Source organism: Neodiprion fabricii, chromosome 3 (genome assembly GCF_021155785.1).
Source record: "Neodiprion fabricii isolate iyNeoFabr1 chromosome 3, iyNeoFabr1.1, whole genome shotgun sequence".
In the NCBI taxonomy this organism is placed as follows: Eukaryota; Metazoa; Arthropoda; class Insecta; order Hymenoptera; family Diprionidae; genus Neodiprion; species Neodiprion fabricii.
The window spans coordinates 15809983-15833804 of record NC_060241.1 but is presented as its reverse complement, the minus strand read 5'-3'; the positions used below and the strand labels follow the sequence as shown (position 1 = coordinate 15833804).

Sequence of the window (23822 nt, the reverse complement as noted above, 5' to 3'; positions counted from 1 at the left end):
ACGTTTTAGTAAATCAAAATACCATTAAAAATTTCTCAGAAGAATCCTCAAACAAAAAGATCACGACACAACATCGAACCAAATTGTACCAACGTTATGTAACCAAGATAAACGACGCTATACTTAAAAAAATTCACAGCTAAACCTGAAAATAATCTATAACTAACTTACAAGTTATTTGGAGAGGAAATGAGTTTTAATTCGTAGACACAATCAAATATGATGTATAACGGGTCGATATGTAACCCTTCGTTTTTATTTTAAAACATTTAAAAATAGAGGCATTGGGGGAGATGTTTAGTAATTCGGGTGGTAAACCGCCCACAATGCCACGCCGGGTGATCCCAATCCTCGAAGAGGCAGCGTTGCCCCCACCACCCATCGATCAGCCATCCGATGCCGAAGAAGTCTATGAAATCGTTACCCTGCCATCGGCAGTCGTCAGCTAGCCCTCGAAAATATGCAATTTCGCTTCGAATTTCCGCCCCACCTTGGTGGCATTTCTTAAAATCCTTTATACTGACCCACCCTAGGGACTCTAGAGTCCTCAGCAGATATTGTAAACAAGGATAAACAACCAAATTTGAATTAAAGTGCTACGCAAACACTTCGAATAAAAAGAGCGAAAACCATGTGCCGCAGAACACTATCATGAACAATGAACAATAAGTCAAAATGAAGAATTCCCAAAACTTGCATACTTTTACTTTGCATATATAAACACAAATATTTAAACGATTCAAAAACTCTTGAACATGTTACGATAAAAACATTTATAATAAGCAAGATGATGAAATTTGGTACTTACAGAAATCTTCTCAGGGAGGGAGGGAGGACTATCTCCGCGTACAGAAAGTGTCCGTAAAGCCGAGGCAAAGAAATTGAGATCGCGTCGCTGCGTGAAAAATTGTATTTATTTTTCAAACTTCACTGAGTTGACGAGTTATAAAAGTACATAGTTAGAAAAGAAAAAAAAATGGTTCTCGAATTAGAGAAGATTTCTGTGGGTGGTTTACCACCCGGATTACTAAACATCTCCCCCAACGCCTCTATTTTTAAATGTTTTAAATAAAAACAAAGGGTTACATATCGACCCGTTATACATCATATTTGATTGTGTCTATGAATTAAAACTCATTTCCTCTCCAAATAACTTGTAAGTTAGTTATAGGTTATTTTCAGGTTTAGCTGTGAATTTTTTTAAGTATAGCGTCGTTTATCTTGGTTACATAACGTTGGTAAAATTTGGTTCGATGTTGTGTCGTGATCTTTCTGTACGGGGATTCTTCCGAGAAATTTTTAATGGTATTTTGATTTACTAAAACGTTTGTGCTATTCGTAATACCGTTTATTGTTTGCATTTCCACGTCTTGATTTTGATCTTGTGCTCGTCTGGTATCGTTTGATTGACTCGGTATTTTTGCCAGATCGTTATCTATGCATGTACGGAGATTTAATTATTGCTGTTGTTGTTGTCGTTGTTATTGTTATTGTTATTATTATTATTATTGATGACATGTTACACCTGTATGCATAAGGGAAGAGAATGTGGAGATATTTCGTATAATTGAATATTTTATTGTAATCCTCAGACGATTCACAGTTTCCGTGTAAAAAATGTGCATGCATCGGGTTGCAAGCCGGTGTGTTTACCGATTCAGGATTGCGAGTGGGGAGAGGTTGTGAAATTGATCAATATGGCTGTTCATGTGGCTAAGCAAAAATCAAAAACCCGCACACCCCTAACCACCGTCGGGTCATGTGATCGGGAAAAAATCGGTCAACGAAAAAGCAGGTAGTGGGCAGCGCGCAGTGTTGACTGGGTGGTGGGCTGCGGTGGTGGACCACCGCAGCCATCAAAGAATAAAAAATTTTATGACAAAACAAGTCTGAGCCTGCACACCCCAACCCTTATCAGCGTGGGGGCATGTGATGGGGAAAAATCGGTTATCAAAAAAGCGTGTAGCGAGCTCTTGGGCAAATGTTCCCAGCTTATGCTGTTTCCGCGTAACATTTTTGCCTACACGTCACGTGGTGTATACCCCATGAACGATTGGCTGATTGGTTTTTGCTCGGTGAAGGGTAAGCGTGTCTCCTTTCATACAAGTTCGAGTAGCGGTTTGAAACTTCTCCAGCATTTTGAAAAATCCCTTGTGTAAACACAGGTGTTTGACAAAGTGGCTGTGAAAAAAAAGATGCTCATTCGAAAACCCGAAGACTTCGACGAGTTTTTACTTTTCTGTATTCCGCATCTCTCTCTCTCTCTCTCTCTCCCTCTCTCTCTCTCTCTCTTTCCCCCTCTCTGTCTGTCTGTCTGTCTGTCTGTCTGTCTGTCTGTCTGTCTGTCTGTCTGTCTGTCTGTCTCTCTGTCTGTCGGTCTGTCTGTCTGTCTGTCTCTCTGTCTCTCTGTCTCTCTGTCTCCCTGTCTCTCTGTCTGTCTGTCTGTCTGTCTGTCTCTCTGTCTGTCTGTCTGTCTGTCTCTCTGTCTGTCTGTCTGTCTGTCTCTCTGTCTGTCTGTCTATTTATCTATCTATTTATTTATTTTATTTATTTTATTAATTCTATTCATTTTATTTATTTTATTTATTCTATTTATTCTGTTTATTTTATTTATTTTATTTATTCTATTTATTCTATTTATTTTATTTATTTTATTTATTTTATTCATTTTATTTATTTCATTTATTTCATTTATTTTATTCATTTTATTTAATTCATTTTTATTTTGTAGTAATTAATTAATTTATTTATTCTCATATTTATTTACTATTGTGTGGGTGTGTGTGTGGGCCGTGGTACGAGGGGGGAGCCAGGGGGGAGCGCCGCCATTTTATGTCCCAGAACCGGCATATATACACTACTCATTACGTCCATTATTTTCAATAAAGATTGAAAGCCTTCATTGAATGCGATTTTTTTTTCCAGAAAATAAATGCTTCGGCGCAAGATCCCATACACAAGCATTGAAGTTTTCATTATTGTTTTAAGTGTTACTGCCAAGACAGCTTTCTAATAAGTTATCCTCAGTTAAGCCCTCGTGAACCGGCTTCAATATTGCTTGAGCATCATCATCTAGAGCTGGTGGATGTTGAAAGGTGTCCAAAGTACCTTCAGCTTCACTTTTACGCCATTTACACCAAGATTCAGGACCTATCGGACAATATGAGCGTTGCGGTTTTTCATCAGTTGAAATTTAATGATAATATCCCGCCAATATTTCTCTTTTCATTTCTTCTACTGAATCTGGGTATCTACGGATTGCTAAGCCATAAAATATTGAAAGCTCTTGCAACAATTTATTTGTTGATTTTTTGGTTTTTATACTGTCATTTTCTACAGATGATTTTCTTTTTGTTTTCTCTTCTTTAACATTTGTTTTTAATAATTCTCATTTTGCCTTTTTCGTTTGTTCATATTTTTTTTTAGCTTCAAGTCCACGTTTATATAAACGTTTTTTGACATGCACGACACATTCTTTTTTCTGAACAATTAAATCGTCACCGTAGGGTTGTACATCTAACAAAGATTTAAACGTTTCGGTATCGCCATCACCAATATAGTGAGCATATTTAACACCATATAATTCTTCAGACCTTTTGAATATTTCTATTATTGCGTCTACCTTCATTTTACCAGAACTACCTTCATGGCTAGCATCACAGTGGTCTTTATGCTCCTCATTCCACACTGTATATTCAATAACAACGTCAAAAATTCTGTTGCTGTACTTTCCTATTGCTGACAAGATACCAAGAAGAGAAGTAAAACCACGTTTCGCCCATGACCCATCACCAGATATCCACAGTTCATTTACCGAATTTCCTCGTTCTTCGTTGAGCCGCATTTCTTCTTCCACCGCCTTTTTAAATACAATCTTTGCAACAGCCTCTGCTGCAATTTTTATATTATTTATAATACTGTAATAAGTACTATCACAAAGACCCCGTCCTAGATCCATGAATCCGCAATAATTATTTATGCCTTGTACTCCAACTCCAAGCATTCTCATTGCAAACACAAGACGGCGGTTGATTTCAAACGCCTTATCAATAAAAGGAGAAGGTGGAATTAAAGTCTCTTTACACTTACACTTTACTGAAAGCTTGAATCCTAATCCACGTTGCCCATTTTTACTAAAACTCACGTCACCATTACATTCTTTACATTTTAATAACTGTTGCAACGTATAAAAAACCGCTGTGAATTGAATAATACAATAACTCGTACTAGGTTCGACATTTTATTCTAATTCATCGCTACTTTTTAGTTTATTTGCCGAGATACTAGTGTATTCTGTTGCATTTTCACTTATGTATCTGTTACCTTTGAACGATCTTTTTTTTGCTTTGTAGCTTGGTCTTCTACTAGTACAGCTACCTTTCTTACGATCCATTTTTTTTTAAATATATTTGTTCAACGATAATAATTTTACTCGATGTTATTCCGCCTGTGGACCGAGTTATACTAACCGATTTAACTCTCAGGACTAAAATATTTTCACTACAACTCAGGTAGACAACTCAGGTAGCAGCTACTTTTCTACGAACAATAGAACTATTCTAAGTAAAACTTGAAACACTGTGAATATCATTACCTAAATTTCACAGTATATTCTTAAGATACTATACTTTCGAAATATTAGAAGAAAAAAAATCGATTTTTTGAAAAATCTAGACCGCAAGTTCCCCTTACGGTTATTGCATATTTTCTATCAGATACCAACGTTTCAACGTCATTGAATGCATCCAACATCTTCAAAAAAAAACGCACATCGTCTTATCAATTGATAAGAACATTACAGAAAGCTTGAACTGATTTTGAGAAGGTCGCCGCTTTGTCAGGTCGATTACACCCCGAATGTCCCCGACTTACATTTAAAATCGCATGATCTTACAAGTATATCAATCTTTGCAGATGGGATATATTTGAACTGATGGAAAGGTGAGGATTGATTTTTAATTTATTGATGAAAAGCTGTTCTAAGCTGAATATATTGGCTAAAGGGCGACGTATCATTTGATTAAATCAGTGAGAAGATAAAATTGTTCTGACCCTCGCACGTCGTTTGATTCACGATACTATCCAATTTCACCGGTTATTTATTATTCACGTATAATTTAGTAGAATCAAACTCTTCCTATAAATAGCAACAAAATATTTCCGAAGACACACATTATGCACTTTAATTCGCGACAAGTGTCCAATATTTTATCTACAGACGCGAAATGGTTAACGTTTATTATTTCTTAGGTTTTATCATACCATTTTTATTTTCAAGACTCAATTATGTAACCAGATAATGCATAAATGCCGAGTAAAGTTAGAGAATTTGTTGTACGTTAGAAACATAGTGCGAATAAACTTCTAGTTTTGTCGAGCTTAAATGTGATGAAAGAGTAAAGTCACATTGGTGAATAAACGGGATTAAAATAACAGTACCATATGAATGAGAAAAAAAGATAGGAAAGTTGTTAATACTCGTAGTACCATATTTTATATAATTTATTTATTTATTACATACGAACATAAGCTTTACTTATCTGGCGACCAACAAATCACTGAAAAATCATTAAGCTAAATAATCTTTGGATGAAAAAATAAAAAAAAAGTAGAAAGGTCATTCACTCCCATTACCCTATAATTCGGGAAGTGGTAGCCTTAAGTACCCCATATGTCAAATAGGAGACATTAATTTTAGTCAGTCCGACAAAAGTTTAATCTTAAAAAAGACTTAATCTTATTTGCCTAAGTAATCAGAAATCTGATAATAAATAAAAAGCAATATTTGGCAACAAAATCATACATCTTCCATTACTCGCTTGATATCGAATTGAAAAATAAAAAAATCATAATCTCATCCCGTGTTTTATTGGAATTTCAAGAGTGACACCTTAAATTATAGATAAATATGGTAATATAATTTGTGTAAATACAGTACAATAACTATGCATTTTAATGCTTAGCTGGAATGTTGAAGTTTCGTACTTTTTATAAGCGCGAAGCGAAGAACACACAATTGTCTCGTGCAACTAAACGCGGCACTCTCGGGGGATGGGAGTGGGTGCATATTTGTCGAACGTTCATGAGGACACCTGGAGGCCATTTGCACAAATACGAGCATTTGGAAAGACCATTTTGACACCCCTCTCGATACCCGTGGGCTCTCATTCTATTTATATAGAAATTGTTTTGATGAAACCACTTTAGTCAATTTTGAAAATACATATGTCGATTCCTTCGAAAACTTGAAACTCAGGCGTAAAATAAATATCGGGGCTTGCAAGTACTTACTTCCAGGTACTAACAATAACCAACTCCCCAGATCTAACAATATGCAAAATAATAACTTTCGGAGAATCATACACCTCAGATTCTCACATTTTTTAAATTCCGTTGCTCTTTCCTCGGGGCACACAAGAACTAGAATTCTTTGACCCCCAAGTTGGTCCACACAGCTGGGTAATTTTCAATGTGTAATTCTGAGAAATGAGAATGTTTGATATTCAAGCTGTGAGATAGCCTTTGATGTACACAGCTGTCTTTATTCTTTACACGGGAATAAGTTTACTCATCTCAAACCTGCAGTGTAACTATGAACCATTCATTTCTATATGATGGAAAGGATTATCACATAACAGCGAATGGAAATCAATTTGTTTTAAATATAAGTCACGTTATTGGCAAGTAAAAACAGGGCAAAAACCTATCCCCAAGTAAGTAAAAACTCACCTTTGGAAAAATTCATTAGTGATTCCGTCTACAATTGTTCGTAAAATTTTTCGGAATGGGTTGTTCTTCAGTGAATATGGAAAACTTCCAAACATTTGAACGTACAACTAATTCTCACAATTTCTGATTCCAATGTTCAATTACCCCAGGACAATATTTACCGGGTACAATCTCAAAAACTGTTTTCTCTTCTCTAAATCTGTGAAAGTAAATACATCGGTAACTACGTCACGTGTGATCCGGTAAATAACTGCAACACATTTACTTTTTGCGACGAGCAACTGTTTCATGACAAATCAGTTCAAAATTTCACATGCAGCTTTAACTTGTGTTATCTAAGGGTTTGAATGACGTGAAATAAATAATTTCAAAGCTGTTTTGACCGCTGCTAGACTTTTCCATACCTTATACTGTGATCCGCAAATGGTCAATCAAACATGCGGTCCACTGTGACACAGTTTCAACCAGTCTAGCAGCAGCAAAAATAGTTAGAGTACCTATGATAACTCGCACTGCACTGCCAGCTTATTCGCTCCTGAGCTGTGGCCCGGATATGACAAGTTGAGTGATTAAATGCAGGTCTTGCCGACGCCAGCAAAACAGAGTTACATATATAGGTATCCGTTGACCCAGTGACAAAAAAGAGGGCAAGCAAGCACATGTACTCCCGAAAGCTATACCTAAACAGGTACGTGATTACTCACCCCCGCATTTCTTATCGTTAGTCGTTGAGCTTCGCTCTTCGACCCTAGACCTTCAGCGTGTGATCCATCAATAACCTGAGCTGTTAGTTCAGTGCAGTCTTGCTTCATGCTCATAATCAGAGATAAAACGGTTTTTATGATTTTCTTTTTAATTCTGAGATCTTGGCTATGTCACAGTTCAGATGATTACACACGGTTCAAACGATTTTTGTAAAATCTTATACGTATATTTATTACTGAAAATGTACGCGTGGATACTAATTGATAAACGAACCGCCGTTCAAATTCAAGAAACTTGTGTTTTATTTATATCGGCGAAAATCGGTTCACCACGCCTCAAAGAATTACAGTGAACAACTTACAGTTTACCACACACGTGCGTTATATTCCGTTGCGTATTATACGTACGTGCCTGGTGTGTGTACATTATTACTTCAATTATAAATGTACGAGTTACTCATTCGTTACGGAAGAAAATCACAGTTGGTGTGAAAAAAAAGTATTCTCATTAATAGCAAATTCATTCGTTGAGTTTAAAGGCTAACTTGTTTTCGGTATGTAAGAAAATGTGAGTTCGATTCTACACGAATTACGCGACAATGACTGGTGATGCAGCTAACATGAGAAAATGAGATGCATTGTCACATAATTCGCGTAAAATCGAACTCGCATTTTGTTTCGGACCGAAAACAAGTTAGCCGGAAGATCAAGGCATTGATGAACATTACTGTACATATCCTGACTTGCATAATGCAGGCGCATTTACTTCATGTTGAATTGTCCGTGCGACGTTTCAACGATACAACCTGCTGTAGTTTCTAAACGGATTTGGCAGAACTCGATGAATTCAGCTGTGCGTAATATGAACGATACCGTTGTCACGAATCTCTATAGAAACTGGATGGCAGGCAACCAAACATACTGCGACGTCGACGAAGCGACAGCGACAGGCGCCTGTTTCGGAATTACGAAAACACGGCTAAAAACTAATAAAATGCAATACACCTCATCTCTGCTTTACGAATGCGTAGCGAAATGCCATACAAAATGAAACATAACGATACAGTAAACAGAATTTTCATTATTCTGGAATTCTGCCCTGTGTTACACGTCGAAAATAATAGATACTAAAGTTCGTAAGTATTAAACGGCCGTAATTCAATTTGTTTCTGAAACGGCCTTTACAGACACAATGTAGTAGTGACAGGAGCAATAATAATTTAAGTGACCAACACAGTGGCATTTACTTTTTGCTTTACTATGGTATGTACGGCGTATATTATGATGCTTCAAATTTGAAATTTTTATCGCAGATAAGAAATTACTGAACAATGATTCACCTTGTAATTATTATCGCAACGCTGATTGTATTTTAATACATCCCATTGGGGCCATTCAAAAATCACGTCAGGCTCTTAGAGGGGGAGGAGGTTAGCTTCACTGTGATGACCTTTGACAAGGGGCAAGGGGGATACACTCGTAGCATCACGCCACGATTGTTTTTATGCAAATTTGCTTGTTTTTTAATCGGACAATTAATATTATCCGTCATATTATTCACAAATTTTTTTGGCTGCCGAACGAGAGAGGGTGGTGCTAGACTGAAATAGATCACATCACGTCAAAATGAGGGTAAAAAAGGTGCGGCCGGGAAGGGCGAGAGCGGTGTTCAAAACGGCCAAAAACAGCGTGACGTAATATTTGAATGGCCCCTTAGTAGAAATTAAGTTTGTCCCAAAATCATTTAATTGAAATTTGGAATATATCGTGTATTTCTTCTCGCAAAGATTTAGGATATGTCAATATCGCTGAAGGAAGCGATGATAGATTCGTTTATTCTAGCTCTCCTTCGAAATGAAGTACAATCGACACTCGGTGCCTGATTTCTCATCTCTTCCCGTACTCCCTGAACAGTGCGAAGACTGATATAATACCTGTACCGACGTTGAAGAAACACTGAGAAATTTGTCTGATTGCGAAATATGACACTATATCAGAAACATCCGCCCACTTTTGAATGTTAGAAGTAATCGCATTTCCAAATCATTAGTCTGGCAATTTGACATAGTGCCAGTATGTACAGCTACGGTCACGGTATCTGTCGCCTTCGGGATAGGCAACCAAAGTTACACGTTCAATTTGTACGCTAACGCCAACCTAAATTGTACGTGTAACTTCAGTTGCCTAACCCAGGGCTGACAAATAACCTAACCGTGCATCCACGTAACATATGTACATATATTATAAACATTGTTTCATGTCAAAGACAAAGGGAGTTTGCGCACAATTATTTTGTTGCGTATTTCGATAGATTTCTATTAGATCGCATTGTAAAATATGACTTGTGAATGACTAGATATCTCCAAAATTAACGGAGTTTTTGCCTGCAAAAATAAGTCGGAAACGGATAGATCGATTCAGACAAAATTTGGTCTATTGCTTTGGCTCGATTTATCGTGAAAGTGACTACATTTTGAATCGAATGGGATTGATGTCTCTGAGTTTTTTGTCTTAACATAAATCGTTCGTCTTAAAATTCATATTTCCGTAATTAACGCAACGGGAATAACGGGAAGTTTTAGAACCAATTCTTTGAAGTTAGTTGTTCACTTGATTGAATCGACTACTATTATCGGAAAATATTGAAGTATTGTAAATCCCTCACGAGTGTTCATGTGATTTGATTCTATTGAAAGAAAACAGGTTCGGATTCTGTAATAGAATTGTTAGATTTGAATTTCGTGTTATCAGGTACAGCATAAATTATGTTTAACGAATGAATTTGACCGTGTCTAAGCATAGACGCAGAGGGAAAACGCGGGAAAGTTTAGTGAAGATTTTTCCCGTTTCACATTTCATAAATATAGTTTGGGGAAACTAATTTTATCATATATTACCTTTTCCACGTACAACAAAGTTGAAGCAAATACTTCAAGTTGAAAAAAGTTATTAGATGTCACCCACGCTAAATTATATCAAAAAACAGTTGAACTCAATAGCATATAATTTCTGCAATTATTATTTTTAACGGAAATGAAATAATCTTGTGAAATCTTACAAAATCGTTCGGTTGCTCTAAAATCTTTTCAAATTCGATGAATGTACATTTGGGGACAATGAATCTGAGACGACTAATGTTTCACATTAGACAGTTATATTGGCAATACACAGAAACCTACAGTACCATAATGTAAAAATAACAGTGCAATAACCTCACAATACCGCGGGAATAATGACTTGTTGGAATTAATTATTCTTACACTCAATAATTTTTTAAACTCCAGGTAAGTTTTGTTCATTCATTAATTTCGATTTTTTTGGAATTAACGTCAATTTTTCGTAATTTATTCGATCCATGTAAGTTTCAGTAATTTATTGTTTGAAATTTATTCATTAATTTATTACAAATGACAATTGTGTAATATCCGATTGACTCGTCAATCGAACAAGTTATTATACCCGCGATATTCTAAGGTTAGATTCGGCGGTCATAGGTTATGTTATGCTTATTGAGATTGAGTTTGTTACGCGCTCGGCCCATTATGGCGCTGCAGGTTTCTCTGTGTTGCCAACGTAACTGTCTAGTGTAAAAAATTAGCGGTCTCAGATTCATTGTCCCCAAGTGTACATTAGGATGTCCCTTATTTTGGTCATTTTGGATTTTTCATGCCCTCACTTTCTAGAATGATACAATACGTATAAGAAAAAATCGGTGTAAATTTGCAGATCTCTACTACATCATTAACCCGGACAACCGAGCATTTGAAAATTACCACTTGTATAGTTTTAATTACATTTTTTCGATTATGTCAATTTAATTTTGTTTTGAAGGTTCTTGTTTATTTGAAATTATTAGGTACACTTCGCCAACAAAACTCGTGGGGATGTAAATTGGGAAACAGACAGTTGAATGCTCGTATTTTATATTAAAAAAAATCTGGAAAGCATTACATTAAAGTTAACATAAATGTAAATCTTATTTCCCCCTTGCAAATCGCAATAACGATGAAAATCTTATCTTATAAGATCACAAAAGTAATTCTCATTCGCAATAATTCAAAACTTTTTCTCAAGCTTTGACACTCATTTCAAAGAAATACGATAAGATTGAATGTATAATGTTTCTTTTATTTTATTCAAATAATCACTACCAATATCTACTTTTTACAAAAATGTGTGTACTTTCTATATTTATATTTATATTTTTTGCAGTATGCTGCATAGATTTCAGAACAGAGATTAATAATGAAAAAAGGAATTGTCAAAAATGCGTGCAAGTAGCATATGGATGTAAGTTGGCGGGATCGGATCCAGAGACGCTGGCCCTACTGGGGATGTAAGGGGTGGAGCTCCTACAGAGTAATTTGGGGGAGGAGGTTTGGTGAAATTTGGAAATTTTTCGTTTTACGAACACTGTATCGAAAAGTGCAATTCATCAAATTTATAATCATAGGGCAAGAAATAGTTTAAAGTTGAAAAAAAGAGAGTCAATGCAAGAATTTACGACCAGGAAAAAAGTATCAGAGAGAATAATATGCTACTTTTGTCCCGCTTTTAGGTCAACAAAATAAACATTATGGTCAAGTCTGGAATAATAGTACATTATGTAACAAGGGAATAAAGTCGAAGATTATTCCCGCGGGTCTTCTCTCGGGTAGTAATCACCCAAGGGAATAGTCGAGTTTTATTTCTGTGTTACATATAGGACTTTTTTTCTGAATCAACTCCGCAATGTTTATTTGAAAATGGGGACTTTTCTTCTGTTTTCTTCAAGCCACTTGCTTCTTCTAAATTTGGATTTGTGGGATTATGATCTGATATTTCCCGCAAATGCGTTTTACGGAAAAATATGCCACTTTCGTCCCGCTTTTGAGGTCAAAAAAGTTAACTTTATGGTTGAGTTGGGAATAAGAGTTTTACTTTACTTCCGTGAACAGTGTACGGTTAAATTGAGTAAATTCTTCGCGTACCCATTAAAATTTTCTTCCAGGCGAGAGGGTAGCAGCACCGGCTCCTGTCTTCCGCGCAGCAGCTCCATCGACAGTGTTGCAGAATGGGGACTGGTTGGAGGCGTCGGTGGTCTCGGAAGTTCGAACGCCATAGCTCAGGGGAGCTGTTACGGGTTGGCCGTTGACCAACCGCCGCCTAGGAGAAGCCCAAGCCCTCTTCTCGGTTCCAGAGGCGACCGGCTGAGTCTCGTATCTCCGAACATTGGTAGACGAGTGAAAGGGCATCGAGCAGTTGTTGGTGAGTGTAACTTGCCTCATTTTTCCATTTCCAACGAATTCATTCGTTTATGTCACTTTCAATCTATAATGCATCAAATTAATAATGAACCAAGTGCCTATGTATGCATGTAAGTATGATCTATGTCCAAGTTTGGACAAACCAACTGTATTGATTACCGACCATTCACAGATTGCATATGTCATCTTTAACTGAAGAAAAAAAAATGGAACTGTAATTTGCATTTTGTAATTGTTGTATGTAACATTTCCACTATGCTTTACCTACCTTCGATTGAAAAATACAAACGTAACATTGAATGTGATTTTATTGTTGTTTTAATCACAAAATAGGTACATTTGTAATTCACATTTGTAACTTGCAACCGACTGATTGAAAAGGTCGAACGTAATATATAAACAGGCCACTTCTTTTTGTACAGCCTTCGAGTTGATTTACATTACTTAACTTCATGAAATCGGCTGTAAACTATTTGTTCGGGAATGAAATGACGTCATAAAATCATCGCCTCCTTACAAGTACATCGATGTCAGTCGTAACATCGTTAAATTACGCGCCGTCAAAGCTAGATTAGAGAGACATACGTAAGGGTAATCGAATTCCGCAAAGCAGAAACCAGATTACGAGGGTATGGTTAGCGAAGGACGCGGCCTGTAATTCGACTTATCAGCATTCACCCGGCGCCAAGAAGTTCAATATCGCGCATCCGATGGCTCATTCGCAGTCGTCAGGTCCACATCTCGATTGTCTAGAATTCCAAATTCGCTATTTCTACCCTTCCGCACCACACGAATATTCGGTCCCTCGTTAGGCGAAGCATCGTGTCGTCAAACGTCAACGGGCGTTTCCGATATCTCTATTCCACAGTTAACGATAAGACCAGAAACAGTTTTCTTCGCAGTTGACCCCGAAAGCACCGTCGAGAAATATTCTCAAACTCAAAACTCGTCAGCTTTCAGATCAAGTCACAGTACACAATTGAATTTATTCGATCATTTCTTGAACAGTTGAATTTTGCGGATACTCCGTCTTTATCGCAAGAGTGGGAACAGACGGGTTCTATGGAACGGGTCTGAGGTAACGTCGGGATTAGTTCTCTGGGAACCTTGATTCTGCGGAATCCGGTCCCAAGTTCTACGTAGAATCGAGATCTGACTGTACTGGATAATTTCCATCTCGACCTTTTGGATAAGAAGAGAATGTATAGAAACGAATTATGATTAGAAATACGAATTATTTTCCATGCTATTTGACATCACATTACAAATGCATGTATCATACACTTTTTGACTTATAATTTTGTTGCTAGATGTGACTTGCCAATCACATAATCATTCGTTATTTACTTTTTGTCCCACTTTTCGAGCACACTTCTGACACTGACTTATTCCTATAATGTCATCAAGTTTCTGGTGTATTCAAATTTTTATATCAAAAGCCGTACATTCTCAAAGTTGACGCGTTTGTCTGGATTTATACTACTTCTCTATAATGTGTAAAAATGTATACTCAAGGTAAATTTGCAGTAATGGACATACCCTGGATATTTCTAACGTAGAACATTCCAATGAGCTTCTGCAACACCGGCTCAAGTCTGGAAAATTCTTCTGAATTATGATTGGCACATTGTATTGATTGTTGAGCAATAACTGCGAGTATTCAGTTAATACTAAATCGTTTCAACTTTGATTCATCTCTTAACCTTATCTCCTTACTTACTCACATTTCTTTTCTGTTACATACTACTCAGACCAAAGTTTTGAGATCCATACATTTTCTAATACCTACAGAAGCAAGTATTATTAATGAATTCGTATAGTAGGAGTTAATCGCTATGAAATATTGGCGCACACCGATTACAATTATACAGATTACAAAGAGATTAAAAATTGCAAAGGATGACAAATGGTTATCAGGATTTCAAGGATTACAAAGCTAACATGATCCGAAACATACAAATGGAGCACAAAAGATCACAACAGTTACAAAGATTACAAGTCATTGTGTAATGGATCACAATGAATTACAAAGGTTACAAGGATTACCTGTGATTAGTAAAGATAGAAATGATCATATAAAATTACGAAGCGTATGTACCTGATCCGGATTACCACAGTAACTAATATCTGCGTCCGTTCCGAAATAGGTTATTTAGTTTTTATATTCTTTGTTTCAAGTTTGGATTTGCTAAAAAATCCCGTATTAGATTTGACTAGCTTGCCGTATCAGGTATTGCCAGCTAACAATAAGTGTTAAAGTCCCTCGATCGATCGATACCCTAACTTTTTACCCTGCTATCGCCAGAACTTTTGCACGATGATGACCTGATCCGGACCAGAACAAAGCCGCAGAAAAATTTTCATCCGGGCAAAAATCGATACCATATTGATTTTTACGCTTACTCGCTTAGGTGCTCCTGAAAAAAGCTGCAACGTGTTTCGTTTATTGTGATTTCATTCTACTCGAGAGACAATTGGTATACCTACGCGTACGTATTTACCTTATTTTACATCCTTGTATTAACAAATTTGCAGTGCACGAATGCGACTCATCTTGTCTGACATTAATCAGAATGCCAGTAATCGAGAATCCATTTGATTAAAATAAGTGACAGAAGGACATAGATCGTATGTGTTGCATTCAATTGACTGATAACTATTTCTTTTCACATTTCATCAGCTACTTTATATTACCTTGTTCAATACAATTTCGACAAATCCATGAATACGTTTTCTTCATTTCTGTAGTACTTCGCGAAGAGAATAAAAGAGCAGATTTTACTCAGAACTGCAGGAAAAGAGGAAAAGATCAGGTTTTTTGGTAAAACATACTTCATAAAATGCAGAATCTACGGTAGAATCAGTGAAAACTACTATGTGCAGAGTAAAATCTGCTACATTTATAATCAAAATATCGTCTACATGGGTATACTTTACCAAAAACCTTGATATGTCTTTATACTTTTCTCACCAGAATCGATCCGGCAACTACAGTACCTTTAGCCGGGAAAATCATTATTCTTTCAGCAAACATGTGGAATAAGGCTAAGCAGTCGATCTGCAGATACAGCGTCATCTTCTTTAACTGGCCATACAAACAGTAAGATTGCTCGACAAAAGGCAAATCGAGATCTGACTTTCTTCCAAGAATCTGACGTGACTACGGCTAGACTTTCATAATGAAAGGGCAGAAAATGGCATTGACAAAAGCAAACCCGCACGCGGTTCAGACCCAAATGATAGAGAGATAATATAAGGCTGATGTTACAATTGATACTTATGGCAATTCACTGTAATAATAACTTAGAAAAACGTGCGTAATCGTGCCAGTGTCACATCATCTATTAACATACTGTTAAACGTATAAATTATACACTGTTTAGGTAATAACAATATACCGTTAATACTGAAATTTTTTTCTCGCATTCAATTGTCGTATTTGTTTGAGTGGCAATATTCAATTGTCGTACTTGTTTCGATCACAAATAACACGATGCGACTGCTTTTTCGAACACGCATAAGAAGTGACATTCAAATATTTTTATAAAATTTTCATGAGGTGTTGTAAAATAAATCAGGGATATGCTATCATGCAAACAAAAACATTCTCTCGAAAAATTGAAAATCATTATTCCATACAAAAATTATTTAAGGTCAAGAATCTTGCGAACTCGTTCAATTTCATTGGAAGCTTATTTTGTTCGGATAACTGTTTTTCAAAAATATGCTGAAACAGATTTTCTTTCTCAATAATCAATTCGATGTTTACATTTGCTGATTAACATCAATACCAGTTCAACCATGAATAAACAAATATTGAACGATACCAGCGTGATAAAGAAAAGTAGATATATGTATGCATAAGGGCGGTTCTAATTCGACCTGCCTTACCGACCGAGTACGGTAAAGCAGGCAATTGTTAGGAAGAGTGTCTTAGTGGGATCGTAGGAAATGGTCTTTCGGTTGAAAGCAGTCAATGCTACACTTTTAAGCATTTTATAAGCGATTTGAAATGAGTTATTGATATTTAAGCTTTTCTTTACAATTTCAGTATTTTAATTTCTGATATTTCAATTATCGGAATTTCGTAGCTTCGGAATATATTAATTCAATAACCTTCAAGATTTCTGTATATGCAAAAAAAAAACTTTAGTAAGTTTAGCTTCCAAACGACCGCTTTCAGAGCAAAGTTATTGATTTATTTTTATTCTCATTCGACTATCTAGTAGCAATATATCCTTAGTTTTATTTTTGGATGACTACTTCACGTTCACGCAACCATTGAACACGCTATGATGAAAATTCTGCGCCAACACCCAGTCACTGAGTGGTACGTGGACAGTTAAAAAACTACTGCTTGCTAAAGTACTAATTTATTCGAAACCGAAATCTACATCCGTTTAGAAAAAATAATACTACTATCATAGACAATCTGACGAGAAATAAAAGAATCGTGGGTATGGAACTTTGTGCTCAATATAATTTTTCGGATTCTACAGTTCGCTAAAGTTGATTTTTGCAGACGCAGAAATCTTGAAGGTTATAATAATTTGATTGATACACCAACCTCCTTGAACAAATATTTGAAAATCTCGCTCGACTGACGGAGCTTCATTTGATCCTATAGCTACACGATGCACCTGGGAGTTTGGCAATTCAAAGCATTACGTAAGGAAATAAGGTTAGTCAGAACTGAAGACCGATTTTCGCTCAGTCTGCGCATATCCAAGATGGCGTCACAGGAATCACGTAAATAGGTTACTTATTTATTTCCGTAAGTTGCAAGAATAATAATACTAAGATTAAACAACAAAATATCAAGTCTACATGACGTCACCTTGGATATGTTCTCTAATTGATTGAATTAGAGCAAATGCGCATTGTTTCACCTTATTTCTTTACATCATGATCCAAAGTAAGAATATGAGTCCGGGGTAAATTCGGGTAGACCTTCGTGGATGTTCGAAGTTCGCCCTGGTTCCCGGATCCGCGGTTGACGATTCTCGGTAGTCGGAGATTGGCGGATTGTGAACCGTGAAACGGCCGTCAGGTGTCAATATACCCTGAGCTTAAACACCGCGCCCACCCGCAAACGCCGACTTGCCCATACGCAGACACATCCGTTCGGCGTCGGTGTTGCCCGTTGGCGGTTTTGCGATCCCTCGTCAGCAGCGACCCGCCTCGAGGGTTGCATAGTAATTCCGGTCTTACACCAAGGGAATACCGTGCGAAATGTTGGGGTGGAGATATTTCAGCGTCGCGGCATCGTAGCTGTGTGGAAATCTAATAGAATTGACACACGGGGGCTGAACCATAACCGCGTTTCAGGCGGATGTACCGGTTATCGACACCTCGAGGGAGATCTACTCGGTTCAAAGATGTTCGACGCTCTTTAAGGGGATTATATCGTAAAATTGAAATTGACGGTTAGAAAGAGATGAAAAAGATCTCGTAGAATCCTTGTGGAAATTGGCTCTCGATTGAATTGCGCGGATTTTCAGTATATTATAGTACGTATCCCCCCGATCAAAAGTTCTCATGGACACAAGTCCGAAAAATCAGTAGTTTCCGAGATATAGGCCTCGGAAGAGGGGTCTATGGATTTTTTTAACATCTATGGATTTCGCGATTTTCACGAATTACAATGTTTCACGGGGGACTTGAAATCAAATATATCACTCATTGTCAGAAACTGCACAACCGATTCGCGGAGACTCCACCGATGCGTAAAAAACAGGACAAGTCGATCATTGCAAGAGTCGGAGGGTCTCGTTCTTCATGTGAAATCTAACGCTGCAACTCCTTCCAGTAAACCAGCGCGTTCATAGATGGAATCAATCGCAGCTTCTTGCCCATCTTAGAGAACCAACCGTGCAGTTTTTTGCGTGATTTCTTTGATTTCAACTCCCCTTAAAGATTTATAATTCATGAAAATCACGAAATCCATAGATACCAAAAAATCTTGACACCTTTCTTCCGAGGCCTGTATCTCGGAAACTATAATACTGGTTTTCGGGACTTCGGTTTATGAGAACTTTCGATCGAGAGAAAATGTACTAGAACATACTGAAAATCCAGCCATTTCAACCGGAAGCCAATTGCCATATGGATACTGCGTGATCCTTTAAATATGGGTAGCCGATCATGTAAAGTCAGTTGAATTTTTGTGATTCGAGGGTGTGTGTAGGTCAAGATATCATTATATTTATTTTACATCATTCAACATGGACTGTTATGGCAAACTACTTTTTCAACGTGTTAAAAATCTTCGTTAGATATTTTTTTTACCATTGAAAATGGTTTCATCGCCACATAACCGTCAATTATTGATTTCTGAGTAATTGAACTCGATGAAAACGTAGTTTGCTGTGAGAATGCATGTTAAATTACACAAAATATGTGTAAAGATATCTTGGCCCACAAAGCACCCTTAATTCACAAAAATTCCACTGATGTTTAAGGGATTAGGTACGCGGCTGTGGCAGGTAGAAAAAAAGGAGCGTACAGCTTTTACGAAAAACGTGTATTAAGTTTGCAGTGTATAGTTTACACTGAAGTGAGTTTGTTTCTTTAAAACTGACATAAAATTGTCGATTCCTGGGCCGTGGAATGGATCTTCCGAAGAAACGATTTTCTTTAACCACACAGGTGTACCTAATCCCTTAAGGCGATACGGCGGTGAAACTCCAAACTTTTTGATTTACATGAGACTTGATCCATCGGTAAGGTTGTTCGTGTACTTACCATCTGTAAAGTCATGTGAACAATCATTTTCCTGTCACTTTGCATTCATTCTACGCAATAAGTCGAAAATTTATTATTTTGTTATTACTATAATTTAATTACTACATCTATTACTAATTATTACTATTAGTAAAAATGTAGGGTGTTTTTTCCAACTGGTGTGAGGCGACTGTTCCGGGCAAATTAAACAAAAATTCTTTCGTCGTCGAAAGTTCGGCAGTGACAAAATAAAAATTACGACTGATCGTGTGCAACTTACCCTTCAACCCGAGAATTACATGTGGAATGGAATTCGTAGTGACTTAGTCAGCAGGCCCGAATTGACCGTAAAGCTAAAAAGGCTATAACCTAAGGCCCTCGAAATTTATGGTCCTTCAATTTTCAAAATCAATTTTGAAAAATAGTACCTAGATTTTCAAAAATTCGGGTAAATCCGATTCGCTATAATTTCCTACATAACGTTCAAGAACTTTGTACACATGTGGACAAAATATCGTGAACGGCTCGTTTTTCCCCTAGTCGATTACGTTGGTAATGTAGATTCAGCCTATAGCGGCCGGCCGACTCAACTGCAAACTAAAGTCTGCATTGCCAACGCAATCGACTAGGGAAAAAATTAGCCGTTATATAACGCTCACTGCGGTGGTAGGATTTCAGCCAGTTGTCGAATGAGGACGATTTCTCAGATCATAGCTCAATGAATATAAATTCAGACTATACGAGCAAGCCTCAATCTCTTTAGAACAAAAATAATGTAAAAGACGGTTTTGCCAGCGTTAAGGCGCAACAAAAAATGGAATATAACTCGACTCTATACTCAATTTCGTAATACAAAATGCGTTTCCCTCTACAATACTATTTTATACCAACTTAATTACACGTGATAAATATTGTAATAAAGATGTTTTTTTTAACCTTAGTCGATTTTATTTTCTGCCACCACTTTTTAAATTTAACCTATTGGGCCATCTTGCAGGACCGACATTCGGCTGTTTTTTTAAAAAGCAGCCTTAGGTATCCTGCCTCCTTAATCCGGGAAAGAATTCTGCAGATTATGCCATCGTTGATCATTTCTAGCGATTTCACGAAGCAAATATCACATATTAATTTTCCTCGGTACTTTCGATTATTCATCCAAGTAGAACGTAAAAAAAAATTACTTAAGAAAAGTATGACCGATTTTGCAAAATAATGCACCCACTTATTTTAGATCAGGATTTACGTTTTCGAATTGTTATTGTCGTTATGCTTATTTCGGTTCGTGGCCTCTTTATCGGCGAAAATCCGACCTTGATGTACCAACATGATGTGACACGGATTATAACGATCATGAATTTGATGCTCGAAGGCACTTTAATAGTTGTTTTATCCTTCTCGATCAAGGGCAAGGATTTAATATATGCACTTTCTACTCGCATTGAATGCAGCCCCAGGCAACCAGAATCAGCAAAAAAGTAAAGACAGATTTTAACATTGTCGCTTTGCATAAACGAAATAAAAAGGGTCATAACACGCAATACTTATTAAAATTATGGATATATTAAAACCCATGTCGAAGAATATTTAACTACCTAAAATTTGTACAACTGATCCAATTTTTCTTACATTTATCCTTAAATATGTCGATCAAATTGCATATTTTTTAAAACTTTTGGTAACCTGATGATGTTGAATCCTTCTATGATCAAAAGTAGATGAACTGTTTTTTTTTGCCGCCTGCTTCCAGTTCGTGGGAGATTCTATTGTTGACATTTTGCTAATGTTTGTGTGCCTTTTCTATAATTTTGCTCAAGTATACCGAGCTTCCTCGGATTCCGGCGGTTTCTTGGCGTTGAAAAAGTATTTTGTTGTTGTTGTTGTTTTTTTTTCTCCTCTTGTTATTGATTCGACGATAATATCGAAATTGGCATATCTAATTTGCAAAACCCTTCAACAAATTTATTTACGAATTTTATTTCGGTAATCAATACAAATTAACGCCAATGGGTGTAACTAAAATTGTACTTACTATCAAATATCAGTATTGTAGTAAATAATCAAAATTTCGGTGATCAATACGATTTAAGGCCAATGGGTGTAACTATAAATAAAAATCGTAGCATCCAACCAATCAACAGACGCAGGTCAAATAATCTTGAAATGATCACTCAACCGGAGCCTAAAAAAATAAGTTTCTCAAAAGGTTCTAATACGAGTTTAGATATAAATATAAAAAGTAAGCAATATAAATTTTAAAAAAGTAAGGAAGCAGCAGAGAAGAAATGCACTTCTGAAATGTACTGAACTAGGAAAAAAAAGAATCTCAACAGAGATATTGTCGAAAAGTAAAAGCAAGGTCTGTAGTTATAAAAAAGAATTATAGAGGTATAAAGTCCTCAGAAAATTTGATTAATATTGAACCGGATAGCGTTAAGTCCGTTTCACATACAAGTTTAGAAAAATCAATTACATTACAAGATAAATCTATGAGAAATTCGAATATGGTCTATCGAATTAGCGAGACAGACAAAATAAACTATAGTAATAATGATCAATATTATGCATAGCTAATAGATTTTTTTGCCTTAAATGTTATGCTAAACATTTCAAAGGAGAAAAAGTATCGAACAAACTTCCAATAAACTATCACTTGGAGACTACTGTGCCCATGGGAAAGTATATTCAAAATTTTTACCAAGTCCTCGTCATGAATTGAAATAATTATTTAGTAGTGAAAATCCGAAATTCCATGATATTTTCAAACAGATTACATATTACAATGAATCGTTAAACATAAGTCCGATAGATCCAAACATAGGACCGCACGTGGATTCGTACATTATTTCGTCCATACGGAACGAGAGGTTGGTATCTTAATTTACTTCCTGCTAATAGAATGATAAACGCTAAACTATCGCTAAACGTGTACGCAGATCCGCATACTTAAAATGCAGAATATCTGGATAAGATAAAAAATAAAGAAGTCAGTATTTACAAAGACAAAGACAATTTTCATGATGAAAAATAACAAATAATCAGGAGAGCACGCGAAGCGCGCCTATGCTCTAGAAAATATGGAATGTCTACGTATAATGAATATGAGAATTATTTACGTTAAAAATTCAAATCTGGAAGTCGATTTTATTTGTATTTGTTCGATAGATGACTGTGACATATTACAAAAACAGATTCAATTGACTCCTCAACTTTCAATGGATTCGGAAATGAAACATTTTTTTCACACTTCATTTCTCGGAAAATTAACCTTGCCAATACCATTATGACTATAGACACTTTATCTTCCGATCAGTATCATACGAACTTGACAGCTGTGTCCCTGAGTAGAGTTAGATACGTTGCAAAATATGTAAAAAAAAATTGAGTACTGAATTATTAGTACGATGAGCTATGTTTCGATGAGACTGCGAAATTAGATGAATTGAAGAAACAAGTGCGAACGAAGGCAGGTAACAACATTCTTTTCGACATGCATCCTGACATTACTATAATTTTTTCATCACTTGGGCCTACAAAATTCCAGCTACGGCTATCACCTATTACTGTGTAAATTCGGTGCTATATGGAAATTAGCGCGTACAAAAGTTGTCCCAGTTTGAGTGGAATGTTCAAATCCCTCCTTAAAAAATTTCTAGGCAATATTTTCGCCCAACAAAAGTTTTAGCGATGCAGTAAGGAATGGAGTAAGAAGAGATTTATATTGCATTTGAATACTACTAACAGGGTATCCTTTATACCGGATTATTTCGTTGAAAAAGTCACGTGGGCAATGTCAGCTGCTAGAAAAGTGGATAAACTTCGGTAATTTGCGCCTCGACAACTAATTTTATAATTTTGTCAGGGTTTGTTTCATTCGAAACTATGTAAATCAAGCTTTAGTCGCGTTTATCATCAGAATCAATTGACAGGAAACAGCATTATAGGAATGGAGCGCCACTATCAGTGGCGCCACGAGTGGCCAAATTTGTCCCTATCGACTGGACTTGCACCAACGTTGATTGGTGGTCGGTCATTTGTCACCATTTTTCCGATAAAAAACAAATATGTGTACCCAGAAAATGCCTCCTTACGGTGTACGAAAAGTAGAGGTTAATTTTTGCAGCATCAATTATTATAACAGTTTGAGAAATACCGAATAAGCCGTTATTTACTGTCCCTAGTGACAGGGTGATTGAAAATAATTGGTTCATTTCGTGCTATGACACAGCCACGGAAGCTTATGATTGACTGATTGCGAGTCATTGGCGTAGACAGGGAAAAATGCCAGTTGGTTGGGACAAATACGGCAGATTCGGTGCTCTCGTCAATTCCGTCAATTTTCGGTCTCTGTAGACAAGAACGTGAACCATTTCACTCGGTGACGCGTTTTGCAGTCCCGACGATATTTCCGATAAGTATACCG

At 36.6% G+C, this 23822-nt stretch overlaps 1 protein-coding gene across 1 annotated transcript in view; it reads left to right on the top strand.

Moving 5' to 3' along the window:
- Nucleotides 1-23822, top strand: part of LOC124177255 — a 247152-nt gene that overhangs the window by 134372 nt on the left and 88958 nt on the right. Inside the window, exon 6 of the mRNA XM_046559419.1 lies at nt 12424-12680. Coding sequence (XP_046415375.1) covers nt 12424-12680 — 257 coding nt within the window. The remainder of the gene's footprint in view (nt 1-12423; nt 12681-23822) is intronic.